Below are 27,668 nucleotides of genomic sequence, written 5' to 3'. Positions count from 1 at the left end.
CTCTCTCTCTCTCTCTCTCTCTCTCTCTCTCTCTCTCTCTCTCTTTCTCTCTCTCTCTCTCTCTCTCCCCCCTCTCTCTCACACACACACACAAGTGGATCTCACTGTGGCCCCCTCATCCTACCCCGATCCTAAAACAGCAAAGACAGTCAGCACCCTGGAGCTTGGCGCTTGGCCCCAGAGCCCGCGTGTGTTTTTCTGTAGACCGCGGCCCTCCCTGGGCACACAGGCCATTTATCAGCTCCCCCAGGGGACGCCTGCTCATTACCAACCGCTAATGGGCTCAGGCCTCACGGCAATGCGTTACCTCCTTACTGGAAATTTCTCAGAACCAGCAGCAGTGCCTCGTCCCCTGCGGTAGGAGGCTGGCCTAACCATGCCCTGGGGACTCCCTTGTCCTTGCTTTCTAGAGCCTCCTCCACCCCTCCGTGAGCTCCCGGCTCATCACCACGCCTCGGAAACACCTCTGAGGTGGGCTGGGAAAGAGAATCCGGTGCAAACATTTTTTTGGCCCTGACCCACAATAAGAAGAAATGTATTTTATGTCATGACTCAAGTCAGCACACACGCTTAACCAACCCAAGAATTTCACAAAGTAATGCCATGTAGTGCAGAATTTTCTGTCCTTCCTTCTTTTTGTTAAAGCTGATCAACATCCACTGTCTCAAGAGGCGTGGCTAGAGGTCTGATCCCTCATCTCACCCAGACAGCTTCCTACACATCCCAGTTTGCATATGGAAACACTGAGGCCCACAGAGGGACGGGGATGTCCCCAAAGACTCCCTGTAAGAGGCTGAGCAAGTCCAGATTAGGCCAGGTTTCTGCCTTTCTGCCCCAGGGCCTTTGCCTAGATGCCACAAAACACAAGGGGCAAGTCATTCTGTGTCAGGAGGTTGAGGAAAGACTCCCCACACCCAGGACCTGAGAGGAGCAAAGCTGGGTCCCTGGCATTTGCTGTTGACGACAGGGTCATCCAGAGTAAGTGGCTTCAGACGCAGACTCGGAAAGGACCTGGATGCCAGCCCCAACTTGGCCACCAACAAGCCACTGGGGCCCTCTCTGTGCCTCTGTCTTCTCATCTGCTCATCCTTCCTTCCATCAGGGAATCCATCTTGGCCCTCTCCCGCCACCCAGGCTTGCCCTCAAGACGTAAGCTGAATTTAACAGCAGTGGCCTGGCAGAGTCAGAGGATGTGGGCTCTGATTCTGCCCCTGCCACTCCTTCTAGGTGGCCTCAGGTGCATCCCCTTTTAGCCTCGGTTTCCCCATCTGAAAAACAAGACACTTGGACGGTCTGATGTTCGCGACTCAGGGACACGGCAGGGCTGCTGGGGACGCTACTGGAAAGCATAAAAGCTCAGACCTGTTGATTTGCGTCTCCCCCTGGGGGGCGTGGGATGGGTGCACGCCCCGAGGAGCCCAGTGGATACAGTTGTCTTACTAATTTGCTTTTTAAGATAGGTGATTTGTGTGCATGGAACCAAATTCAAAAAGTACAGAAGTGTGAAATAACCCTACCACCATTCTAGTCCCCAGTTCCCACCTCCACAGCAGCACTGTCACCAGTTTTGTGAGTGACCCTCTGGGAGTATCCATGCCTATGGTGGGTGCATTTCTGCAAACTCTGCTGGGCTCTGTTCTCCTACAGCCTTCCTGGTCACCCTGCCTTGAGTCTCCTGGGCAAATACCCTGCATAGTGCCTCCAGCCTGCCGAGGCCCAGAAAGGAGGATGGCCTCTACCTGGGCCACCTCTAGGGTCCTTAGACATGCTAGGATTCATTTTGCAATAGCAGGAAGATAATTTATGCCCCCCTTGGTTTCCCCAGCTGTCAGTGGGGTGAATCTCCACATTGCCTTCCTCCCTGGAGACCATCAAAGGCAAGAATCAGTTAAAAATATATTTGCCAAAACTCCCTCCCTGAGATGTTGCTGAGGCTGATGGAAGCCAGCATCAATGAAGCCATCAGGAGATTGGCAGTCTGGGACTTGCCGGGTTATCCGGGGGTGTTTGGAGCCCTTAGAGTCACAGACAACGGCTGTCACCAGAAACAACAGATGTTTAAAAGCCTTTATTTAATGAAAACAGGAAGCGCCCATTTCCTGGCTGTTTTTCCTCAGTGAGAAATATCTAGGATAATTTTAGCAAAAGAAGCCTTTTTTTAAAAAAAAAAATTAACAGCAATTTTATTTATGTGGAAAGCATATTTCAACCAGATCAATGCCTCTGGGGTTTCAGTCTTAATCATCTCTGCATCTTTAGTGCCTTGAACAGGATGTTCAATAACAGTTCATTGAATGAACACATGTCTGAGTGATAGAAGAAACTACTGAGAATAGTTTAAGGAAATATCCCACTGGATTGGAAGAATTCAGAATGGCTTCATGAGCTGAAAGCATTTTACATGTAAGATGGGTAAGATACGACACACAGAGGTTGAGGGAGGGCAGAAGGAACAGAATGGGCAGAGTCAGGGAGATGGGAAAGGATTCTGTATTAGTCAGATTTCTGTTACTATGACAAAATGCTTGAGATGAATCAACTTGTAAAGAAGAAAGGTTTGTTTGAGTTCACAGTTTTGGAGGTTTCAGCCCATGGTTGTTTGGGCCCCATTATTTTTTGGCCCATGTCGAGGCAACACATTATGGTGGGAATACATGGCAGAGCAAAGCAGTTCACATCACAGCTTGGAAGCAAAAGAGAAAAAAGAAGAAGAGACCTAGATTCCATTGTCCCCTTCCAGGGCACACCGCTAGTGACCTAAGACCTCCCACCCCTTAGAGGTTCCACCACCTCCCGATAGCACCATAGTCTAGGGACCAAGCCTTGAACACACAGGCCTTTGACATTCAAGATTTAAACTATAGTAGATGCTAAGTGTTTTATTCATCAGTTTTCCAGGGCTGCCATGGCAAAGTACAGATAGCCCCCAACCTAACGATAATTAGATTTTGAATTTTTTTGACTTCACAAAGGTGTGGAAGCAATACGCATTCCATGGAAACTGTACTTGGAATTTCAAATCTGGATCTTTTTCCAGACTAGCAAAATGGGTCCAGAATTCCAATGTGCTTTAGTGCTTTAGTATTTCTGGACAACTGGATTTTCTGCCCTTGATGTGTTCTCTTCCCCTCAAAGACATTCTGCAGCAAATATAGTCTTATTATTTTATTATTTGTTATTGCCTATGGGTAAGAATCACTCATTCAGTTGATCTGTGTTGTGTATAAAGGGCTGCCACAGCTCCAGGCTAATTTCCACATCCTGGTTGCTGGGTAAATCCAGAGCTCTGCTTGGGGAAGCTACTGGGGCCTAGCGGGTGACGGGCCTTTCCGCCTTCTGATTGGCTGGGCTGGGTCTGATCTGACCCAATTGGCCCAGACATCAGTCTGTCATTATAGTCAGAGAAGGCAGGATGCAATCCTTACTCTCAGCAAAATGTCCTATTTTAAGTGACAGCATAGTCATTCGGATTTATTCTAATCCAATGTCACATTCTGTAAATAAAATGCCTCCAAATGCAAACATCTCCCCCTCAAAAAAAAAAAAAAACTGAAAATACACAAACAGACTTATCATGGAGCTTGTAGATGAAGCTGGGCAAGTTCAAGTGTAACTAGGTGCTCTGTACTCTGGCCTGGGCCTGATCTGAGAAGGTGTTCATTAGGGTCTTTCCAAAGCATTTGTGCAGTTCGGGGGATCCAGTGGTTTGGTCTCAGGACAAACTATCATGGTCACTAGGTGCTGGCTGCCTGGGATTCTGGCTGAGAAGAATTCTGAACGCACATCAGGTTCAATCCAGGATACTGTGATTGATTAACAATGTCTGCCATGGGCACAGGAAGAGAAGCCATGGACTGTATTCTATCTGTGCCATCAGTATCTCATGGAGTTTTTACTCCCCTTTAAGTGGAGCTGCTTATGAGAAGGGCTCACTCTGGGACCCATGAAGGCAGCGAGGGCCTGCCAGGGGTGATGCCCTCCCCCATGGATCCTACCCTCCTGTCTAGGTCCCAGAAGCCATCCGCAAGTGCCAGCGAGCAGGTATCACTGTCCGGATGGTCACTGGTGACAATATCAATACGGCCCGGGCCATCGCCATCAAGTGTGGTATCATCCATCCTGGGGAAGACTTCCTGTGTCTGGAGGGCAAAGAGTTCAACCGGAGGATCCGCAATGAGAAGGGAGAGGTACGTGTCCCAGGGTAAATGTCCTCAGAGGGACTAGATTTGACGGGGGCAGGGAGCTGGGAGGCACTGGCGCTGTGATGCATGATTGTGCAGAGACCAGCCAGTGTACTCTGGGCTCTTCCTCGATCCTCAGTTTCTCTCCCTGATCCTGCTGACCCTCTCCCTCATCCCTCTGCAGATTGAGCAGGAGCGAATTGACAAGATCTGGCCAAAACTGCGGGTGCTGGCTCGCTCCTCCCCGACAGACAAGCACACCCTAGTCAAAGGTGAGACGTGGGAGGTCTTGGGAAATTCTGAGGCCAGAGACCAGTGCTCCTTTCCTGGCACGTGGTGTTTCCATACAACTGGACGCGGGGAAGGGACCCTCTCTGGGCATCTACACACCTGGTGATGTCCTTATGAAGAGGATGCTTTTCAGCCCCGGGATGCCTGCTGAGGGCCCAAAGGAGGTTGTGAGCCTTCTTTTCTGGGCCTCCAATTCCTCCAAGAAGCGTTAGGATCGGGCCCATCTAGGGTCTCAAACTCATGGCTCAGTTACCATATGGGGACCACAGATATGTTTTATTTGGCCAGTGGGGCATTTTAAATGTCGAGTTTGAGTGACTTTATACAGATCTTGCTCTTTGTGGTTGACAGACTACTACTGCTCGTTATCTGAAAGTCAACCCTCTTCACTTGCTCTCAGTCTGGCCCCAGAGCTCAGGAGTTCGAGAGCCTTGGTGTGCTTGGCATCTTGAGACTCAGGCATGGGCTGTCCTGGGCACAGCGATTTGAGCAGTGAGGCCCAATGCCACAGTCCTTCTCTCTCCCCATTTTCCCCCAGAGAGAGCACAACACGTGCTAAGCTCTGGGGGCCAGGTTCTAGGTGTTTCTGGTTCATGTCCCGGGTCTGCTGCTGACCTGCTCTGTGGCCGTGGACAAGACTCTCCACTCTGGGACTCAATTTACCCATCTGTAAATTGGCTGTGGGATCCAGGCTTCTGCCTGAGATCATCCATAGGTGTCTAGGATTCTTGTCTCAAACATGTCACCCAGGGACATTAATGGAGGCAGATCTAGCCTGGGGACAGAAACGGAACCCCTGAAGCACAGATACTGAAGCAAAAGTTCTCCAACCCATGCTCATTTCTTATTAATTCACTCATTTGCTCATCAATTCATTTATCCATTCTTTCAATGACCATTTATTGAGGACCTATTATATCCAGGCCCCGATCTAGGTGGATGTGGTCCTTCCCTCTGGAATTCGTGGTGCAGGTCCCAGGCAGTGGACACTAAATAGGCATTGTCCCTGCAGAGGGTGAAAGGCTGCATGGGTGGCAGAGAAGGCTGTTCTGGGGCCCGCTGCTGCCCTCTGACTCTGGCTGGGTAGGGTATTAGGTCACAGGCCATGGAAGGCAAGGGGTGGGGGGGGTGTTTCCAGGAGGAAGGGTCTGGTTTTCAGACAGGGCAGCGAACCGCACTGGAACTGTCCAGAGAAAAACGTTTTCCCCAGCACATCAAGGAATGAACGTAAATTCAGTTGCCTGGATGGGAAAGCTGGGGAGGAGACTGGAGGAGGCTTGTGGCATCGCATCCTGTAGACCACAGCATTCGCCACGTAGGTGGCTGTGACCTGCACTGTTACCCCAAGTTCAGGAAGTGGGAGGGCCAGGTGGAAAAGACCACCGTTTCATAAAGCCCAGCCTGCTTTGGGAGAGTGACCCGCAGGCAAGAGGGACCACCAGGATTGCCTAAGGCGCCACAAGGACCAGATGGTGGCAGGCGGGGCGGCCAGCCATCAGCAGGTCTGAGAAACACTTCCAGGTGGAAGTCTGAGCAGGGTGTTTGGACATGGTAAAGGGGTTAAGGGGCAGGGGCCCAGGACCTCTGCTGTCTGCCTGTTTGAGGGCCCACTGCAGGCCCAGTGCCTTTCAAGTGGGCAGCTGGGCACCAGGAGTCACAGGAGACAAGACAGATCTGAGGAAAACTGATGCTTTCAGTGTAGGACTGGCCACACTGCGGCCTCTGACTGTCGAGCGGAGCTGTCCAGAGGTGGCTGGCCCTCAGGGCAGGAGAGTGCGGGGCCTGGGACACAGGCCTGGCTGGGGGTACAAGAGGGAAGAGCTGGGGAGCTGCTGAACCCAGGAATGCCCACCTGAGTGGTGGCAGTGGCCAAGAATGCCAGCAGAACCAAGGACAAGTGACCAGAGGAGCAGGAGTGATGTGGGTGACAGGAAAGCCAGGACGGAAGCTTATGGGAAAGGAGGACAGATGTAGTTTGAGGGTCAGGACACAGATGTGGCCACAGGGAAGCCCCTGAAGGCCACGCAGGGCCGGGCCACACTGGGCCTAGAGTGAGAAGAGACAGCCCCAGGAGGGTTTTGTCCCAGATCTCTGCTCTGTTGGGAACAGGAAAAGCCCGTTACCAGCCCAGGGAGCCACAGAGAAAAGAATCCCCCCTTGTCTAGCCACAGAGGAGCCCCCTTAAGGCTGAGGGAACCAGGGAGAACAGAGGCCTCGTGTGTGCATGCTAGTGGACCAGCTTAGAGAGACCGGGTTCAGGGCAGAGGGCCTTGGGGCTGGCTGCTGTGTGGCGGCAACTCAGGATGATTCCTAGGGCACCCGGCATGGGAGCTAGGTCTTGAGGGGAGCAGTTTAGAGGGGCAGTACCCCAAGTTAGGGAGCTCAGGGGGTAGGGGAGGCAGCAGCTACGGGGATGCTTTGGGGTGACAGGGGTCCTCAGGGCACTACAAAGACTTCCTGTGGATGGTGGCATCCAAGCTGAAGCTATAGGTGGGTGACAGGAGTATATCCAACCCAGGGAACAACCTATATAGGAACAGAGGCCAGTGGGAGCCAGGCATGTGGCAAAGAGGTGGACATGGCCAGGGGCAAGAGAAGAGATCAGAGTGGAGAGGCCTGGTCATGGGGTTCAGAGGTTCCTGCATGTTATCATGGGGCCCAGGGAAGAAGTGAACGGCTTTTCCGAGGGGCAAGGGACAGGTTCAAACAAGGTCTTGCAGCAAGTTCCAGGGTGCCCCAAGTCAGTGAGGGGGCAGTGGAAATGCCAGTTGCAGAGATCAGGACAGAACGCAAAGGACTTCAGTGAAATTTTGGAGCCAGAAATCTAAGGCCTTGGTGATGCGTCTCTTGTGTGGAATAAGAGTCAAGGCCAACACCCAAATATCTGTCCTGCCCATGGCCATCTCTGCCTGGTAGCTTCATGAGTAACAAGTCCCATACACTCCACAGGTCCCTGATGATGACACCTTTCACCTACCCTCTTCCACTGACCCAGCTGGTGACTGGGGCCACGTGTCTTCTGTTCATTCTCATTTTTGTTGAATTTTTTATTGAGGATGAGTGTCTGGAGAGAGGCCAAGGTCAGAGTAGTAAGGGGAAGGTGCTGGTAGGGCAGATGGCGGGACCCCAGAGAAACCTTGAATATCCTTGGAGCAGTGGAGGGGCCCCTGAATATAAGCAGAGGGGCCAAGGGGACAGTTTTTCTGGTTAAGGTGGCTGCCAGTGTGGCCAAGTGCTGTAAGAAACAAAGACAGTGCTGGAAAGTGGGCAGGACCCAGGCCACACAGGACCTCCAGCCAGCCCTGGGCTAACCAAGTGCCCAGAATGCCCTGCAGGTGCTGGGAAGAGCCATGCCAGAAGGGGCTAGCTAAGCAGGGGCCAGAGAGGGGGCCATGGCCATGGCCAAGGCTCAGGGCTGGCCCAGGCCCTGAGCATACTCCTGCCCCCAACAGGCATCATCGACAGCACACACACTGAGCAGCGGCAGGTGGTGGCTGTGACCGGGGATGGGACCAACGATGGGCCTGCACTCAAGAAGGCTGACGTGGGCTTCGCCATGGTAGGAGCGGCTCTCAGGGGTCTGGGGTGGAATCTGGCAGGAGCATATAGGCTACATAGCCTTGAAGTGGCTTGTGGGACCCCCAGTTGACACTCAGCTGACCCTTTGGCCCTGTGTGCATTCAATGCTCTCCAGCCTCCACATGGCCCCAGAGGTCTTCCTGGAAGGGAGGAGTCCTTCTGCTCAGGGAGAGCTTTACAAGGAGGGGCACTTGCAGGTTGGGGAGCAGGAGGGTAAGGGAGGAGAGGGCCCAGGGCAAGGCCTCCTCCGGGGGTGGGGGGTCTGTGTGTGTCCCTGTGTGTGGTCTGGCTGTGCTGGGCCCATTGGAATGGAACAGGAGTGGGCTGTGGTGGGCTGAGGATGTGCCAGGGATGGGGACAGCAGTATAGAGCCACTCACCTCCCCCGGCCACCCCTCCGGGCTCCTGTCCCTGTCCCCACAGGGCATCGCAGGCACGGATGTAGCCAAGGAGGCCTCAGACATCATCCTGACAGATGACAACTTCAGCAGCATCGTCAAGGCGGTGATGTGGGGTCGCAACGTCTATGACAGCATCTCCAAGTTCTTGCAGTTCCAGCTGACTGTCAACGTGGTGGCTGTAATCGTGGCCTTCACAGGCGCATGCATCACACAGGTGGGTCCTCGGGGTGCGGGCAGAGACCCCCAGCTGAGAGCTTCCTGAGCTGTGTCAGAATGCCTGGACTGGGGCACTCGTGATTGGAGCACCTGCCAGGAACCGCACCACAGTTCCCGGCGCAGGTGCCAGCCCCAGTGCAGTGGAGGAAAGGAGGCCCCGAGAGGTGGCATGGCTCAGGTGGCCCAGTAAGTGGAAGACGTCAGCCTTATGCCCCCATGGTCCTGGGCCAGGCACTGGCCAGACTCTTGGTCCAGGGCTAGGGGGAGACAGGGCCAGTGCAGGCCCAATGTAGATCACGGGACCGGCTGAGGGTCAGCGGGGCCCCTGGGGGCCTTGGTTCTGCAGTGATGGGGACAGTACAGGCAGCGGGAATCTGTTTATCCAGATCACTTCTTCTGGGTCTCATGCAGCCCTGTCCTCTGGACTAGGTGGGGCCTGCAGAAAACAAGACCTGGAGGTCTTCAGCTTCACCGCGTCCTTACTTTGAGACAGGAATTGGGATGATTCCCATTTGACAGAGGCAGAAACTGAGGCTCAGAGTAGGAGAGGCACCTCCCACTGCTCCTGAAGCCTCCTGGTACTGCTACCAGCCCGCCTCCTCCAGGAGCTGACCAGCCTGGCCTGGGCAAGAGGGTAGGCTGCCTCAGCCCTGGGAGGTCCCTGAGGCCTGACCCCTTCCAGCAGCCACCTCAGTATTCAAGCCCCTGTACTCAGGAGCCCCAGAATCACAGAGTGCTGCACTGCTACCGAGCTGGGTGGCCCTGGGAACCCTGCTCCCCTCTGTTGCATCCTGAGTCATGGGGACACTCCTGGTGGCCACTGCTTGCCCCAGTCTGAGAGTCAGAGCCCTGTGGGGTGAAGGGCAGAGATAGGGAGGGTTGGGTTCCCTTCTGCTGGAAAGAGTCCTCTCTCTTCTCCTGTGGATGAGAAGCTCCCTCTAGTGGCAGCTTGGGGACACTGCCATGGCAACAGAAACTCGGGCTTCTTGGATCCAACTGGTACCAGGTGGGGAAACTGAGGTTCAAAGAAAACTGGTAGTTGAACCAGGTAGGGGACCAGGGGGAATAGGTGGACCAGTCCCTGAGGTGCACTCAACCAGAGAAAGCTGAGGGGCAGGAGGAGGCCTAAGAGGGACGGCTGAGCCAGGGCAGAGGCCGGGGAGCTGGCCAGGAGGGGCTGTGACAATTGCCTAGGAGGTGAGCGAGCGCACGGGTGCAGGCAGAGGGGTCAGGGTGGGTGGGCTTCCTGAAGGCTGTGTTCCATGGCCCCCAGATGGGCAAGGCTAAAGCCACAGGGAGTCTGGGATGGAGAGAGGCCAGGTGGGAGGAGGTGGGTCCCTTAAAGCTAGGGAGACAGGTACACAGAGGAGAGCAGGGCCCAGGAAGGGGCCACAGGAGCCCAGTTTTTTTTAATATATTTTGTTGTTGTTGTTGTAGTTGGACACAATACCTTTATTTTATTTATTTATTCTTATGTGGCGCTGAGGATCGAACCCAGGGCCTCACACATGCCAGGCGAGCGCTCTACCGCTGAGCCACAACCCCAGCCCAGGAACCCAGTTTTAAAAGGAGGGAGGAGGAGCCCTCTGAAAGGGAGGACCAGGAGAGTGGGGTCCGGAGTGGCCTGGCACTGCGGTGAGGCTGGAGGAGGGATCCCTCAATCTGATACAGAAGTGGCTGGTGACAGAGAAAGGCATTTGGGGGTACAGAGGGGCCAAGCCTACAGCTATGGTCAAGGCCTACAGGGCAGGAGGAGGGAGGGCGACCAGCAGCTTGTTCCTTCAGGCAGTGGAGACCCTGTGCTGTGATTGTGCCCGACACCTGGTGCCCTTCCGTCTCAGTCAGCGAGAGGTCTGGAAGGGCACACACCAGAATAGGGGCAGTGGTAACCTCTGTGAGATCCCCAGAGACTTTTAGCCTCCTCTGCTATTCCTTATGTGCCAAAATTTCCCAGCATGAAAATGTATTATTTTTAAAGTCATAGAAACACAAAGAGAGGTTTTTTAGAATAACGTAGGATAATAAGAGGCATGGAGAAATTGGGGACAAGGGTCACGGAAAGGAGAGACTTGAGCCACAGACAGTTGAGGGGAAAGAGGCAGCAGGAGGTGCAGAGGAAGGGGGAGTGGCCGGGGCTGTGCTGTGACATGGCCAAGAGCAGGGGGGAGGGAGGTGGCGGGAATGCAGCTAAGATTACCAGAAGCTGGTGGCTGTTGGGCCTGGGGGACTGACTCTGCCTTCTCCTGGGGCAGCGGGGTACAGGGCTGAGGTGGGCAGCTCCCAGTCCTCCAAAGGAGGCTTCTAGAACCTGCTGTGCACCTGCTCAGGAACCCATGGGGCAGGCCAGCCTCATGTGACCTCCGTCACATCCTACCAGCACTCTATGGCAGAGGAGGGGCTGGCTCCTGAGACAGAGCTCTCCTTGGGCCACTTCCCCAGGACTCCCCTCTGAAGGCTGTGCAGATGCTCTGGGTGAACCTCATCATGGACACGTTCGCCTCCCTGGCTCTGGCCACAGAGCCGCCCACTGAGACTCTGCTTTTGAGGAAGCCATACGGACGCAACAAGCCCCTCATCTCCCGGACCATGATGAAGAACATCCTGGGCCACGCAGTCTACCAGCTCACCCTCATCTTCACCCTGCTCTTCGTTGGTGAGCCCCCTGCCCACATCCTCAGTGGCCCTGTCACCACCTTCCAGGGACAGTTTGGCCCAGACCTGGCATCTGGATTCACAGCCACCTTCCTATTTTGCTCAAGCTGAGGGAGGTAAAGTAAGTTGCTCAAGGTCACAGAGGGAGCTTTGAGCAGAGTCTGTCCCTGTCACAGGCCTAGCTGACCCCAAATCTAGGGTTTTTTCCATGGATTGCAGCTCCCAGGTCTGAGTGCACATCACACAAGGTGGGTGCAGGGCTGACACTTCATGTCAGCTCATCAGAGCTGGGACCCCTTCCCTGACCTCTTCCAGCACCTTCTCTTGAACCAGGGAAGGCTGGAGACACATGGAGACGTCTGTGTAATTGCCAGCTGCCTGCACAACACTTCCACCGAAGTTGCCTCATTTAGGCCTCCAGCCAGCCATGAGGCAGGTGCCCTTGCTCCTGTGTTAGGAAGCTGGCTGTCACTATAATAAACTACCCAAGAAAACTTAGAAAAGTTTATTTTGGTTCACAGTTTTGAAGGTTTCTGTCCACGGTCAGGTGTTTGGGCTAATGGCAAGGCAGCACTTCACGGCAGGAGCATGGGGTAGAGCAAAACTGATCACCTTGGGAGCCAGGGGGCAGAGAGAGCAGAAGAGACCAGGGCCCATGTCCCCCTTCGAAGACATGCCTGTCCCTGTCACAGGCATGGCTTCCCACAAGGCTTCCCACAAGGCTCCGTCGCTCAAAGATTCCATCACCTCCCTGTAGCACCACCCTGGGGACCAAGTCTTAACACATGGGCCTCTGGTGGACACTCCAGATCCAAATTATAGTACCTTGACCCCCCATTACTCCAAGGCACCAAGGCTCACAGAGGTGAGGTGCTTACCTAAGGGCACACAGCTGGTCTGAGGAGGAACTAGAAAGAGAATCAGGTTTGGCTGGGATTCAGAATGGCCTGGTTTCTGTGGAGCCTCTGAGATGATCATGGTCCCCAACTCAGGAAGAGGAAGGGGCTGGCCACACAGAGACGGGCCAGTGCAGCGTCCCCAGCCTGGAGCTGGGTTTTCAATGCTAACGAGCATGTGCCCTCAACGCCCAGAGAATGCCTGGTGGCGCAGCAAGGGTCTCAGTCCAGAAAGGGCAGTCACCTTCTGTAAATATGGAGAGTGCTGTGTTGTCGGGACAGAGTTTACTGTTGTAAAAATTATCCTGAAACGCTGTAGAGGAAGCCTCATGAAAGAAAACCTTGAGACACTAGGAGAAAGTGGTGGGAGAAAGGGAGGAGAACTGGGGCTCCTACTGCCTGCTGCCCGCACCACCACCCAACCCCGACTTCGTCACCTGCCGTTCTTGGGTTTGGCTGGACACCTTCTACCCAGAAAATTCCATGACCTTCCTGGCACCAGTTCATGAGGTTTTACAAAAGGATACAGGATGCATCAGACATGCCACCAACAGGCATCCACGCAGCAATCTGGGGACCACCCCAAGCAACAGCTCAGGTGTGAAAGGATGAAGCCCAAAAGGGTGGTTCCAAGGCCATCCCAGCCTAGAAGCCCCACACTCACATAGGAATGGGGATCTCTTATAAACAGCCCCATGAGCTTCCAGAGGTCTCAGCAAGGGCATGCTCAGTGCCAAGCAGCAGAACTGTCAGGGAAGCTCAAATCCATGGCCTCCGTGTGATCAGCTTTCTGTTGCTGTAACAAAACACCTGAGATAATCAACTTAAAAAGAGGAAATGTTTATTTTGGCTTACAGTTTTGGAGGTTTCAGTCTATGGTCAGTCTGTTGCTTTTAGGCCTGTGGTGAGGAGGTACAGGCTGGAGGAAACTGCCCAACACGGAGGGGAAGTTAAGAGAGGAAGAGGCTGGGGCCTCAGAATCCCCTTTGATAGCAATATCCCAGGGACCATAAGACCCCCCATTAGGCTCCACCTCTTAAAGGTTCCCCAATAGCACTGTGGGCTGGGGACCAAGCCTTTATCACTTGAGCCTTGGGGGACACTGGCAAACCATAGCACCTTCCCACAGGTTTTCTTGTCCTCCCAGTCCAGATGCACTTGCCAATCTAGGGTCACTTCTTATAAGCAATGTCACCCAGTATGCAACTGGCATTCTACCTTTCTCAGATTTCCACAGGAAAGGCGGAAGACAGCTCCCCAAGGTCTTTGCCCCCTGCCCCTTAGAGAAAGGGCTTTGCTGACCCTTCCCTCACTGACCAGGCAGCAGTGCGGGCTGTACCCTGCCCCTTGCTTCCAGCCGTGCCTCCCTCCTCTGCTGCTCCCAGCCCAGCCCCTGCCCTCTCGGCTTGGCAGGCGAGAAGATGTTCCAGATCGACAGTGGGAGGAACGCCCCCCTGCACTCACCACCCTCAGAGCACTACACCATCATCTTCAACACCTTCGTCATGATGCAGCTCTTCAATGAGATCAACGCCCGTAAGATCCATGGCGAGCGCAACGTCTTCGATGGCATCTTCCGGAACCCCATCTTCTGCACCATCGTGCTGGGCACCTTCGCCATCCAGGTAGCCAGGCCCCTGCCCTCACCTGGGCTGGGCTGGGCAGTGAGCACCCCAGCCCTCTGTGCCAGCCGCTGAGGGCCTGTCCCCCTGTGTCTCTGCTCCCTTTGACCTCCAGATAGTGATCGTGCAGTTTGGAGGGAAGCCCTTCAGCTGCTCGCCGCTGCAGCTGGACCAGTGGATGTGGTGCATATTCATCGGGTTGGGAGAGCTCGTCTGGGGCCAGGTGGGTTCCTGGGGGTTGCAGGTGCCTCTCTGCAGGGGAAGGGGAAGAGCACTGGACAGGAGCCCCCAGGAATGGGTCCTGGCTCTGCCATAGACTCACTGCCACCCCAGGCAAGGCCCTCACCATCTCTAGGCATCTGAGCAGAGAGGACCTATCCAGGTCCCAAATGCTAGACATCTATATGCCACCACTCTGAATTTTGCCTTTTATCTATTTACCATTGCTCCTGTTATTAATATTTTTTAATCAATTTGGGATTTTTTTTAACAAATTTACTTCAAAAGGCAACATAATATTACTAACATAACTAGAAAATCAGTCACTTACCATAAATAGAAGCTAACAAAAAATTTAATGTCATGAGCACACAATGTTATTAAGGGCTAGCTAGACACTGTGGCCTGCCAAGGCTCAGGGCCTGAAGCCAGTGTGTTGAAAGGGGACATTAGTCAGTGGTGTCCTGACTCAGAGGTACAAATCCTGCCATGTTGCAGTGTGACGCAGTACTGTGCCTGGGGTCACAGGAGATCTTCCCTGGCTTTGGGAATACTCTCTGGTGGCCCCTCTAGCCCTGATCCCAGGACATTCTTCAGCCAGTTCCCTCCCCTATGTTTGCCGAGTTCCACGCACACGAGCATTGAGTGTACCCACATGCACGCGCACACACGCACACACGCGCGCGCACACGCCATCACAACTCTGACAGCTTGCTCATGACCTAGGTGCTGGGTAGGTGTCCAGAGCTCATCCTGGGCCCAAGGAGCTTGATTTCCAAAGTGCTCAGACACCCAGGCAGTGGGGACCCCACGGGCCTGAGACATCATTTTCTCCTTCATGGCTGTCCCCAAGCTAGAGTAAGAAGCCACAGTGACAAAAATTAACTAGAAGATACAGAAGAAAGTTATCAGCAGTACTGGAACTGGAGGTGGAACTCCAGTGGGTCTCCATCACTGAACTACATTCCCAGCACCTTTTATTTTTAATTTTGAGACAGGGTCTAAATTTCCCAGGCTGACCTTGAACTTGTGACCCTCCTGCCTCAACCTTCCAAGTTGCTGGTATTACAGGTTTCATTTTGAAATGACTACCATACCCAGGAGTTTCATCTTTAAAATTTGCAGCTTCTTTGGAAAATTGATAGACTCAATTTGATCTAGGAACCCCTTCTCTGGGCACCTCTTGTGACCAGGCCATCTCTATCACACTGAAGCCCATACTCTCAGCATCTGGGGGAGCAGATTCTGAAGGACTAAGGTCTACACCAGTGGACAGTGTTGTCCCTAAACTCCCAAGAACCCTTAGGCTGAGTGTCTGTCCTCATGGATTAGAGGGATCTCTGGCATCTGCTACATCAGGCTGACTCTTGGGCCTCGGACCCATGGACAAGCCATTTGGGAAGCCTTCAGATGGAGAAGAAGGCACATCCCTTCTTGTATTGCCTTCCCAGTATAAGATTGGCTAGACCCAGGCCACCTGGACCTATGCCCTTGTTCCCCCGGTTTGGAGATCCCTTGACCCAGTGACCTCAGGGGGAAATGAACCCGGGAGACCTGAGGGCCAGCCATAAGCGAAGGTCTACACAGCAACTTACACGCCCGGCTGCATCCTCGCTGATGGGGAAACCAAAGCTCAGAGAGGGTACATGACCTGCCCAGGGCTACACAACCAGCACAGTGTGATGTCTTCCAAGTCACATCTGGGCAACTTCTGAAGGCCCAGAGGTCCCACTGTGCCCCTGAGTCTAGACGAGTGAGTGAAAAAGCAAGTTAACAAGGACTTGTAAAAGGTTGAGCCAAGGGATGGGAGAGATGGGCTAAGGAGCAAGTGGGTCCTGAGGCTGGACGGCCTGGTAGAGGAGGAGGGAGAGGAAGTGGAGGAGAAGCTGGAAGGACAGGCTGCCCTGAACCCCTGCTGGGTGGTGTCCCTTGCAGGTCATCGCCACCATCCCCACAAGCAGGCTCAAGTTCCTGAAGGAGGCAGGCAGGCTCACGCAGAAGGAGGAGATCCCTGAGGAGGAGCTCAACGAGGACGTGGAGGAGATCGACCACGCCGAGAGGGAGCTGCGCCGCGGCCAGATCCTGTGGTTCCGGGGCCTGAATCGGATTCAGACACAGGTACAGGAAGCCCCAGGGTGGGGCCCAGGCCTTGCTGGCAGATGGTGGCAGAGGTCAGTGTGTGCCTGCCATCCCCAGAGCTGGCCCTGGCACCGAGGGTGGCCACAGAAAGGCCCAGGGGACTTTCATAGCGCCCTGCAAAGAGTACTGTAAGGCCCCAGACCAGCCCTCACTGTGTCACCAGCCACTCGCACACGACGCTCCTTATACACACACTCATGCTGCTACAAGGACAGAGCAGCCTCCTCAGGAAGACTCCATCACACCGTGGCCCCCCCCAGGAGCCGCTGCAGGGGTCGATCCCACCCTGGGTTTCCAGGAGAAGTCCCTTGGGAGGGTGGTAGAGGGGCAGCTCTGAGGGCTGAGGTGAGTGAGGGGACTGTGGTGGCTGGGGACGGCCACCAGGAGGGGTAGGGCAAGGCTAGGTGGAAGCTACAGGCCAGGATTGCCTCACATTTTCTCAGGGCCCCGGGGTGAGACCCTTATGCACCCACGCACATCCTCTGCCCCCACAAGGGCTCCAGACACTCCCCCAGACTCCCACAGGTGGTCAAGGAGGCCCTGGGGAGCAGGTACACAGACACACCCGTGCCTGCCACGCACACGCGTGGGGAGCCACCATGTGACATGTAATAAACCATGTCACTCCACAGGCACCAGCCTCATGCTCACCCAGAGCCCCCTCCCCCAGTCAGAGGCTGTTCACAGGCATGCTGTCACCATTCTGTGAGGCCGGGATCAAAAGGGGACCAAAACTAAGAGAGAGGCCTCCTGACCTGAGAGACCACCAGGGGCACTCCAGCTGGGGAGGTCATCCTTGATCCCTCCCTGACCCTCTGGGAAAGCTTGGCAAAGAGCCACCGCTGCACCTCGGTCTCCAGAGGTGGACTAGCAACTTCATTTCTGTCCTGTGCAGCAGGTGGTTCCCCTGGGCCACTTCTCACCCCACAGTGCCAGTCCCAAAACTCATCTCATTTGACCTTTATAGCCTGAGAGGACAGGTGGGTCTGCCTCCCCAGTTCTAGAAGCCACTCAGCCCCCGAGGCGGCCCTTCTGCTGAGATGGCATGACCCGGATGGGACAGGGAGTGGGTTTCAGACCCAGAGCTACCTGATGCAGCCTGGGCACCCCCTTCCCTAGCCAGGACCCCAGTGGCCCCACTTCCTGTGGGGGGCAGAGCATCCGGTGGCTCCAGCCCTGCAACTATCACTGTCCTGCAGGTCTCCAGATTGCTGGAGGAACCAAAGACTGTAGTTTCTAGAGTGGGCATGAGCAGAGCATACCCATACCCGCCTCTTCCTGAGCACTAACGTGGGCCTGGTGTTTGCCGTTTGCAGATAAGCCTGCCAGGTAGATGGCTTTGCCCCTTCTTAAGGACAAGAAACAGGACTCAGACAGGGGACTTGCCCAAGGTCACCTAGCTAGTAAGTGACAAAAGCCAGAATTTGGACCAAGGTCTGCCCACCCCAGAGCCCCCACCACAATGCTCTTGGCTCCAGGCCTGGCCCAGGGAGGCTGAGCAGCTACTCTTCTGGCCAAACAGCATGCTCACCCCCAGCCTCCCCCAGCCACGGTCCCCAGCCCTTAGCACAGGGGAGAGGCTGGAACCCCGTGTCCTCCCGGGGACCCTGGGGCCTACAGATGGGCCCGGAGCTGAGCAGACATCTTTCAGAGCCTTGGAGTGTGTCTGGTATTTTTTGTTTTGATTTAAGTGACTGTTGTCGTTGTCGCCGTGGCTGCGGCTGTTCTCGTGACCTTGCGCCTGTCAGTTGTGTAGCTGTCGTGTCCGTTCTTCTCGCAACTTGTCTCGTTCTCTCCTCCGTTGCAGATTGAAGTAGTCAATACATTCAAGAGCGGGGCCTCCTTTCAGGGGGCCCTGCGGAGACAGTCCTCCGTCACCAGCCAGAGCCAGGACGTAGCCAATCTCTCTAGCCCTAGTCGCGTGTCGTTGTCCAATGCTCTTTCCTCTCCGACCAGCCTTCCTCCTGCTGCAGCTGGGCGTGAGTGTGACTCCTTACCGCCTCTGCTGGCGCCACCAACGCCAGCCCCCCGGGGCGGGCAGGGGCAGGGGTGCCAGAGGACGTGGGGGGCAGCTGGTCACGTCAGGCCCAGGGGGCTAAAGGGTCACTACCACTGAAGAGGGTCCCAGTTGGTCAGGAGGTCATAGCCAGTCACTCAGCAGGCCAGGGTCAGCTGGGTCCAGGGGTTACAACCAACCTGTCAGTGTCGTTAGGGTCACAAGCAGTCCAAAGGTCTGAGTCAGAAGATCACCAGTGGACAGGAGGGTTTGGGTTTCAGTGATCTAATGGTCTCAGTCCACCACAGGTCCCAGAAGCCAAGACAGGCAGTCATAGAGCTGGCCAGAGTGTCATCTAGTTTAGTTGTACTTTGTCAGGAAAAGCCTAGCCCATGACGACAAGGGTCAGAGTTGGCCTGCAGGTCACAATCTTGCAGTCAAAGTCAAGCAATGGGTACTGTGGGTCAGGGTAAAAGCCCCTCAGGGGTAATAGTGGGATCCCACCAAGAGAGAGGTCATGTCATCTCGGCTTTCCCAGATGATCAGATAATACCTAATGGTGTTGGAAGTCATGACCAAGAGGGACAGACAAGTCAAGAGGTCACTGTAGGCCAGAGGTCACCATCAGTCAGGAGTCCCAAAATTCTGAAATCTCCCTTCTAGAATGTCCCTCCCCTTGCCCATCTGATGGCATCAGGGGACTAAAAACACTTCCCCTACTAGAAGTTGGGACACGCTAAATTTCTGACCCCCTCCTGGAAAAGACAAGGCTCCTGCCCGTGGGTGTGGGGCATGCCTCACATCTCTTCTGGGTGCCAGCAGGCCCGGAGGGTTCAGGTCTAACCTTTGGCATCCTGTCCTTCTTTATCTGAGGGTCCGAGGGACTGTGAGCCCTCCTTCATCTCCCTCCTCCTCCTCTCCTCATGCCGCCCCTTCTGACCTGAGTCCCTCATCTCTCATCTCTGGATTTCCTGGCTTCTCCGTGACTTTAGGCCCCAGAAGGAGTCAGTCTGTATTTCCCAGATGCTCCCTGGTTTTGTCTCCAATTAGACCCCCCACACTCAAGGGAGTCCCTGGGTCCAGTGTTCCCACCAGACAGTGGGAAACAGACTCCAGGCCTTACCTCTTGATGCTTCATGAAGTGCCCCTACCTGCACCCAAAACCACAGCAGCCGCAACGCTCCTCCCTCCCCAGCAGGGTGTGTGTGGTGTGGGAGCTATTCCATATGACCACAAAGAACCTGATCCTGTCCATGGCCTGCGCTCATCTCCTGCCCAGTTCACAAGACTGCAGGAAGGATGCAGAAAATGTTCATTCATTAGCACAAAAACACAGCGATGGGGTGACCAGATGCGCCACGGGATGTGGACATGTATGTAAGCAGCTGGTGTCTGAGTCATGTTCCCATAAGGTGCCGTCACTAGGAGATCACTGCCAGGCTTTCTCTGGGCAGGAAACACTTTAGTCCCAACTTCTCTGGCCTTCAGACCAAAGCCCTCACCCCAGATGACTGTTCTACTCTTTCCTGTCCCTGTAGCAGCTTAACTTTGACCTTGCACAGCACCCCACCTGTCTAGAAGTGCAGTCTCCAAGTGTTCTGGTACGGAGACACCCCTGTTGGTGACTCCAGAATTGCTCTGAGTGACCCTGATTGCCAGGACTGTGGCTCCTGGGTGCAAGCTCAGTTCTTTTTTCCATTCCCTTTAACCACTGAGCCACATCCTCAGCCCTGCTTTTTTGTTTTATTTTTTTATTTTTGAGACACGGCCTTGCTAAGTTGCTAAGGCTGGCCTCGAACTTGTGATCTTCCTGCCTGAGCTCCCTGGCCACTGAGATTACAGGGGTGTACCACCTTGCCTGGCCTCTTTCAGCCTCTTTCTTGAAGCACAGTGCTTTGCACCGGCCAGGACAGAACTCACCCAACATTCCTGGGCACCCACACAGCCTTGGCAGACCCTCCCTGGGTTTAGTCCCTCAGCTTAGCCCTCACGATCAAGAAGAAAGCTCAGTCCACTCACACCTCCGCGCCTCCTTCTCACTCTTCTTTTGTGTCATTTGTAAAACCATTCAAAGAGGCCAGTAGTGGGACAGTACTGTTCCTTCAGAGAAATGCACCTCTATGCCCACTCTTAAACTCCCTCCAGCCCAGATCAGCCCCCCTTATCCCAACTGACCTCAACTTTGGAAAAAGCCTCTGAATGGAGCTTAGGCAGAGGCTGTCCCAAAGCTGACCTACTGGTCCTCACCCCTGACCCTTCATTCTCCCAGAAGCCCCAGTGGGGTTGGTCACACCAACTCCCTCACCCAAGCCCATCGCCAGGAACCTAGCATTCCTACCCTCTTGTTTCAGAGTCCAGCCTATAACTGGGTCCCAGAAGGGCATAGGGTCCTAAAAAGAACCTCACCATCTTCTTGCCCAAGGGCACGGGCTCCAAGAGGGATCCCAACCTCTGTAGTCTCAACATACACATTTGGTCATGAGGGTCACTGTGCAAACACTAAGTAAACATCCCTAGTCCTTTGCTTGAATAGTTTCCATAACAATGTCACCTCCTCTGGTCTCCAAGGACTCTAAGGACCCTCTAGATATGAGACAAGGTCCCTTGAGAAGCCAAAAATGCTTCCTGCCCACAGGGATGTTTGAATCAAGTGTCCAGGACACAGCAGCAGGGCCCCATTGGGTGGATAGACAGGGGCTGCCCCCACAAAGCAGGATCTACACATTGGGGGCTCTTCAGCAAAGATGGCCATGTGCCTGCCGAGGCACAGAGAGCTGCAGTCTGTGTGCCCCTAGAGGAGTCAAACCACTGTCCCTAGCCAACAAGAGTTGATCACCAGCCTGGACAACTTAGCAAGGCCCTGTCACAAAATGACTAGGAAGAAAGGACAGTCTACCAGCATGTTAATGGAACAGAGGAAGACACTGACAGACACCCACAGCAAAGGAGTGGCGAGAAGTCTGTCCCCTCATTGTCCCATCACCCCATACCACTTCCCAGACAGGTCCACAGACCTGGAGGCATGGAGGCTGAACTTCCATTCCACAGCGGGCACCCACACCCACAGGCTCACTGGGAAAAGTCCCCCAGCCTGGTAGGGAACGAGACACAGCATGATTTCCCACTCGTGACCAGAACCCCATTCGGCTCTTTCATCAAACGCCAGGCTGCACGGCCTCTTCTTCCCCTTCTCCCCCTCAAATCCTAACTCATCTCAAGCCATCTTTGTCCCGAGCAAGTCTGTAGCAGGTTCTATGTTCATCAGTGAATTCCTGCTCCTTCAGACCCACTCGTGAGCCAGGCCTGGGCCACATTCTGGACACCATGCCTCCCTAGACAGACAGGGGACCACCTGTCCTGGTTTTGAGGACTGCTAGGGCAAGGAGTGTGCAGTGAGGAAGAGAAATCAAGACAAGGAGGAGGACAGAAAGCTGGACCTCTCTTTAGCATTTTGGTAACTCATTTAGGCGACTTGGGTTGGCGAGAAAATGGCTTGCTTCTGGGTTGGGGGGGGGGCCCCCAGACCTCTCCACTGTCTGAATATGCCATGTGTTTGTTTCCCTAGAGGGCTAGAGAACCCTGGACACAGAGTTCAGCAAGAGAGAGTGAAATTAAAACAGGTTGTGAGTCTTTAACCTTGAGCCTGAAATGAATGTGAATCAATCCCAGACTCTTGGCTTCCTTGAAGCCGGGTAAACATTCGAGTATGTGGAACCCAGGAAGCATCTCAGAGAGGGGCCTGTGCATCCCCCAGAGCCCTCCCGTAGCGCCAGGTGCCCTGTGCTGACCAAGCCACACCAGCTGAATCCCGCCCACTGGGTCCTTCCTCTTTCCTGGTCCCTGTACCCAAACTTGGCTTCTGCCCCCAAGTCCCATCTCCATGGCAGGCAGGGAGGGGAGATGGAAGAGCATTTTTTTCTTCCCATATATATTTTTTTCCATTTCAGCCACAGAGAGAACCGAAGTGGAGACTTGAGATGGCCGTGGCGGGGTGTCCCGAAAAGTCTTGTCCCCACAGTCTTGTCCAGAGCAGTTCATTATTTCTGTTGTCTCCATGCCAGGGGGAGGGTGGAAGGGCCTCATCTCATTGTGTGTCGTCCCCTCTGCGTTGTCAGTCACATGACAGGGGCCTGCCACTGTCCCCTTCCCCCACACATGCACCAAGTGCTCCAGCCGGCATCTCAATGCACATCAGCCTCAGAAAGCACATGCACTAGGGCAGTGCTAGTGACACTGATTACCCCATTTTACAGACGAGAAAACTGAGGACTTTTTGTTTTGTTCTGCATTTTCTCTCAGTCAATGGTGTGATGGCCCATATATCCAGAGATCCGAGTATTCATCATCCCTACAGAGCCACCAATAGGGAAGTCGGGGCAGCCAAGGGGGCCATCACAAAGTGCCAGCACTAATGCAGTGTCTGGCCAACTCTGTTGTCTCTTATTTAAAGCATGATTCTAGCAAGTGCTGGACTCTGGAGGGACTCTGGAGAGACAGAGATGCTCCTTAGAAAACATGCGGAAGTCAGCACTGATAACTGATATCCCACAGCAGAGGGGAACTTCAGGGGGGAGGAGAGAGCCAAATGGGGTGACCTGGCACCAGACCAAGAAGGACGACAGCAGAACCCAAGTTAAACTCTCCCTGTGTTTGTCCTCAGAAGGCAGAGCGCACATGAGAGCTATAGAAGCCCTCTCCCCAAAACAGTGAAATACACCTCAGTTATGATACACAGAATCACCAACCAGAGGCACCCAGAAAATTCACTCCCAGGGAACAGGCTTCCACACCATGCCATCAGAGGAGCCAGCCCTGGGGTTAGCCGAGAGCTCAGGCTGGGACTTCTAGGGCCTCCCCACAACCATCTCCACAGGGTCCTCTGCTTCCCTGCAGGCTGGAGGTGTCACCAAGGCCCTGCCCCTCGGCCCCACCCCCCATACGCACTCCATACCCAGCCACCGTGTTCCTCCACCTCTCACTCTGCTCTGAGTTGGGGCTGGGAAGAGAGCACAAGGCACCTTTGTCCCGAGGCCCATCAGTCCCCTGAGGTGACAGGCATGTCCCCTCTCCCAGGAGCCCAGAGAGGGGATACCTCTCTCCCAGGTGAGGGTCCTGCCCCTCTGCACCCTGTAAGGCAGGACAGAGCATGACCAGAGAGACAGTGTGGGTCTCCCACAGCCAAGGCACAAAAGGCAGCAGAGCCAGAGCCCACACTTGGGTCTCTTCCTACTTCCAAGTCCCCGTCCACTGTCCTTGAAGACCCAATGAGCAGCCTCCTTCCAGTCTTCAGGGGAGGCTGAGCCTCGTTGCGTAGCTCACCACTGACAAGAAACACTGTACACGCCCCCCGGAAGTGCCCGGGGAGGCTGGGCATGGCCATCTGCTTCTGGCCTCATTTTTTGGTTTTGTGTTTTCAAAGCACAAATAAAGAAATGAACAAAACACCCCAGGAAACCAGAGAACCCCCCACCACCACCAAAGCAAGCTCCACTGACTGGCCAGGGCTGTGAGTCTATACTCGAGTGTTTACCTCCCAAATGCATGAAGGAAAGAAACGCTGGGTACAAACGATCTCGTTCACATTGTCCAGGCTTCCAAGTGTAGCCGTGTGTCCGTCTGTGTGTGCTGTGTGGTTCCTGACCCTGCTGTGGCATGCTCCCTGCCCCTGAATGTCACCATCTGCGGCTCCTTCGTGCTTTCTGGCTGCCTCTGCTCTGCGCCTCAGAAAGACCTGAGCTGGCTTCATCCGCTTTGCTGCCTCAGTTTGACGTCCCCGTTCTCTGTTTGGCCTCGTGTGTCTTCTCTCATCCCCGCTCATCCAGCCGTCTCTCCTTCCTGTTCCTTTACTGTGTGACACGTAACCTGTTCCATGTGGTTTGGTTTCTTAACTGTGTGTGGTTTTGGGGGGGTTTTCGGTTTATTTTTAAGATTAATTTAAAAAAAAAAAAAAAGCCTTTCCTCTTTCCCCTTCTCTTCCCCTGCCCCACTCCCTTCTGCATGGTCGAACCTCTGCTGTCAAGTTAACCAGGCTCAGTCTCTCACTAGGTCGGGGTGCGCGTTGGAGTGGACCATGCTTCCGTTCACCACTGCGTCCCAGCATCTCTTTCATGGTGCTTGATGACCCTCCTGTCCTAATACTGTAGTTCTGACCAAAACCAAAGCCATTTTTAAAATCCAGCTCATGGATGCACATCACCTGAGCCCCTCTGCCATTCTTCCCTCCCTGCGAGGCGCATAGCACCCAGCGACTGTGGACTCCAGCCGCCTGCTGCCCTCACCCTCCTCCAGCCCCATCCTCTGAGCCCCCCCGGAGCCCCCGCAGGCCCCAGGGCTGCTCCTGAGCCCTGTGCTTCCCTTGCAGATCCGCGTCGTGAAGGCGTTCCGTAGCTCTCTCTATGAAGGGTTAGAAAAGCCCGAGTCTCGAACCTCCATCCATAACTTCATGGCTCATCCTGAATTCCGGATCGAAGATTCACAGCCCCACATCCCCCTCATCGACGACACCGACCTGGAAGAAGATGCCGCGCTCAAGCAGAACTCCAGCCCGCCGTCATCGCTCAACAAGAACAACAGCGCCATCGACAGCGGGATCAACCTGACGACCGACACGAGCAAATCAGCTACCTCTTCAAGTCCAGGGAGCCCCATTCACAGCCTGGAGACGTCGCTTTAGCTGAGGACCCTGTTGCCCACCCCCCGGCCCGCCCTAAGGGACCCGCTGCCACCGCTCCCGGGCACCCACCCTCCAGGCACCCGACTCACCCACGCAGCAAGGAGCAACCCCAGGAAACCAAATACTGGAGAGAAAACCGACGTTTCCACCCACAGACCTTTCTCTGGCTGCGATGCTGTTTGAACAATTTTTCACTTCGAGGCAAGGGCCGGGTTCCCGGGGGCCTCTGGGAGGAGTGAGCAGTTATCCCAAAGGGAGCCTTTCTTGGCTCCCACTCAAGACATGGACCAGCCATGCACCCACCCGGCCACCACGTCCCCCGCATGAATGTACTGGACACTTTCCATCCTCCCCTTGTTTGGTTTTGGGGGGGTTGGAGAGGGGGAGGGGTTTTTTGTTCGTTTGTTTTCTTAGGCGGGAACTGCAAACAGGACTCTTTTCTGAGACTATTTATCCGATCCACTGGTCTGTGAGTTTTTGAAATGCTTGCGCAGCATGGTCTCAGTTGTATAGATTAATTTAATAACTTTCTGAAATCGCAGAGCTTAACTCGCCTAGTAGATTTGCACCAATGGAACCGAAGAACTTCATAGACACTCACAAGGTTATATCCATTTCTTTGTATCTATATCAACGTATACTTTCCAAGACTGTATACGTCCATATAGATAGGTATGTGTGTATATATATATATATATATATATATATATATATATAAAATATATATATACATGGATATATAAAGTTTCTTTGCCGGCATGTTGCCTTGTTTCTGCTTAAATTGCTCTATTTTAACTTATTTATGTCCTAAAAGAAGAATGTAATTTGTTTACAAACCTGTAGATAATGTCTTTGGCTATTTGTACGGTTCAAGAACACTGGTGGCTCAGATGCTATAAAAATAGCTCGGCCCAACAGACACTTCCCCTGGATTGCATCCTCCATGTTTTACAATAGCCATGCTCTGATTTTTGCCTGCTATTTCCGTTCAATGACGTCACTACCATGGGAGGCTCAGGCAGAAGCCAAATGCTACTGAGGATCCATCCGGAGGTGTTCAGCCACAGGCTCCGTAGACGAAGGGAGAAGAGGAGAGAAGGTTTCCTGGGTTTGTGGCACCAGCGGCTGTCACGGCCCAAGGATGTCAAAAGCACTGGCTCAAGACTTTTCTCTCAATGAAACTCGCTTGAGTTTACCAAGAGCATTTCCAAAATAGGTTGTCTTTGGCGCTGTCTGCACAGAGGTTGAGGTAGTGTTGAAATATTATAAATGCTATTGTGTTGATTTTTTTTTTAGTTAGTAATTTAGAAGTTTATTTCCTTATAAATGGCAGCGTATAAGCTGTTGGCACACTGGATGAAGATCGGTATGGCTTGCTGCTTTTATTTTTATTTTTGAAGAAGAATAGCCTTTTTCTCTGCACTATTTAGATCCGAATGAACCTTATGATGTGTATATTGAGATGTATTCAGTGTGATTTTTAAACCAAACTGTCTTCCTTTAGCCACAATATATACTGTAACCTGTAACAGCAAGTCTTGCTTCCCCAGACAGAAAGCCATTCTGAAACCCTCCCATATCACAGGTCAGAAAAGGTGGCTATTTTCCCCCCAAGACAATAACAGCACTAGTAATCCCACTTAATAAGAGCTTATTTAATTGTCTGTCAGCCTCTTAACTGCTAAGCACTTTGTGGGTCTCAGCTTTTTTCATAAAAGAACTTTTGTATTTAATACAAAGTTTGCTTTGAGACTTTTCAGCATACAATCTTTTTCCATAAACTTGTACAGTGCAAAAGACATTTTGAATACCATGATCGATGATGTCCCATGCTTCAAGGAAAACCAAACACTTCCCGCCTCGCTTGCAAAGTCCATTCCTCACACTGACCCTTCCCCACAGTCATTTCGTGTCCGCCTGGCCCCTGCCCCTTCTCCAGGCCCAGAGAACTCTTCCACTACCAAGATGAGAGCCACCGGGAAAAGAGCCATAGTCAGCTGGGAGGGCCCGTGTCTGCACAGCTGTGGAAAAACCTGACAGCTTTGGGGTTCAAAGTCAGCCCATCCCACCTGGCAAAATCTTTCTCTAAGGATGACCTTCCGTGCAAAAGAGCATCGCCTGAGTGTCACTAAGAAGTCTCTCTGAATGTATCCAGCAGAGGAAACACCACCCTCGGATGCGCTTATTGGATTCTAGTATAAACACCACCAAAGCCAGCCCACTCGCTCCTCCGAGGAAGGAGAGACCAGCACGCAGGAAACATGGGGCAGCCCTGGAACATGGTAGTTTCTTTCGAAGTTTTCCTTTCTCACGTTTTTTCCCATCTTCCCCTTCTTTGTTCAATCACGTATCTGTGACCTCATTCCATGATATCAGGATGGTCGTACTTGCTCACCAGACTCCCCTGTGCTCCTGGAGCCGGGATGCAAGGCAAATGGGAGGGGTGCTCTGAGCAGATCCCAGCTGGGGTGACAGGGATCCATGGAAGCCACCAGGAAGGCCCGACATGGGCGTCTGGTCTTCTCTCGTCAGGAATGATGGACAATCGCACACACAGACCCCTCACTCTCAAACTTGCACACATCCACACACGCACGCACACAGGAAATGGTTGGTTTGTCACAACTCACTGTAGTATACAAAGCTTGCACTCTGCGTCCTATATCTAGCAGCATGGGGTACGTTTGGCAGATCACCCCATTAGGGGGTAAATAATTTATGACCATTCATCTGTTTTTATGAATTTTTTTATCTAGACAATAATTGTAAATAAAGAACTCACCGTCTCTGTTCATTTAATACTA

General features: G+C 53.6%; 1 protein-coding gene across 13 annotated transcripts in view; it reads left to right on the top strand.

The window, feature by feature from the left end:
- The window catches only part of Atp2b2 (ATPase plasma membrane Ca2+ transporting 2), a 271,387-nt gene extending 243,719 nt beyond the window's left edge, over positions 1 to 27,668 (top strand). For 8 of the 13 annotated variants that reach the window (XM_048787110.1, XM_048787106.1, XM_048787105.1 and 5 more), the window contains 9 exons: positions 4,008 to 4,187; positions 4,366 to 4,453; positions 7,925 to 8,031; positions 8,474 to 8,665; positions 11,107 to 11,320; positions 13,629 to 13,840; positions 13,953 to 14,060; positions 15,992 to 16,174; positions 24,553 to 27,668. In XM_048787110.1, coding sequence (XP_048643067.1) covers positions 4,008 to 4,187; positions 4,366 to 4,453; positions 7,925 to 8,031; positions 8,474 to 8,665; positions 11,107 to 11,320; positions 13,629 to 13,840; positions 13,953 to 14,060; positions 15,992 to 16,174; positions 24,553 to 24,864 — 1,596 coding nt within the window. In that variant the 3' untranslated portion in view covers positions 24,865 to 27,668. Of the gene's footprint in view, positions 1 to 4,007; positions 4,188 to 4,365; positions 4,454 to 7,924; positions 8,032 to 8,473; positions 8,666 to 11,106; positions 11,321 to 13,628; positions 13,841 to 13,952; positions 14,061 to 15,991; positions 16,175 to 18,002; positions 18,175 to 21,756; positions 21,812 to 24,552 lie in introns of all 13 variants that reach the window. The other 5 variants (XM_048787112.1, XM_048787111.1, XM_048787107.1 and 2 more) reach the window with 3 other exon arrangements.

The sequence above is a fragment of the Marmota marmota genome, unplaced genomic scaffold (genome assembly GCF_001458135.2).
Source record: "Marmota marmota marmota unplaced genomic scaffold, marMar, whole genome shotgun sequence".
Taxonomy (NCBI): Eukaryota; Metazoa; Chordata; class Mammalia; order Rodentia; family Sciuridae; genus Marmota; species Marmota marmota.
This window is presented reverse-complemented; position numbering and strand designations above follow the sequence as displayed.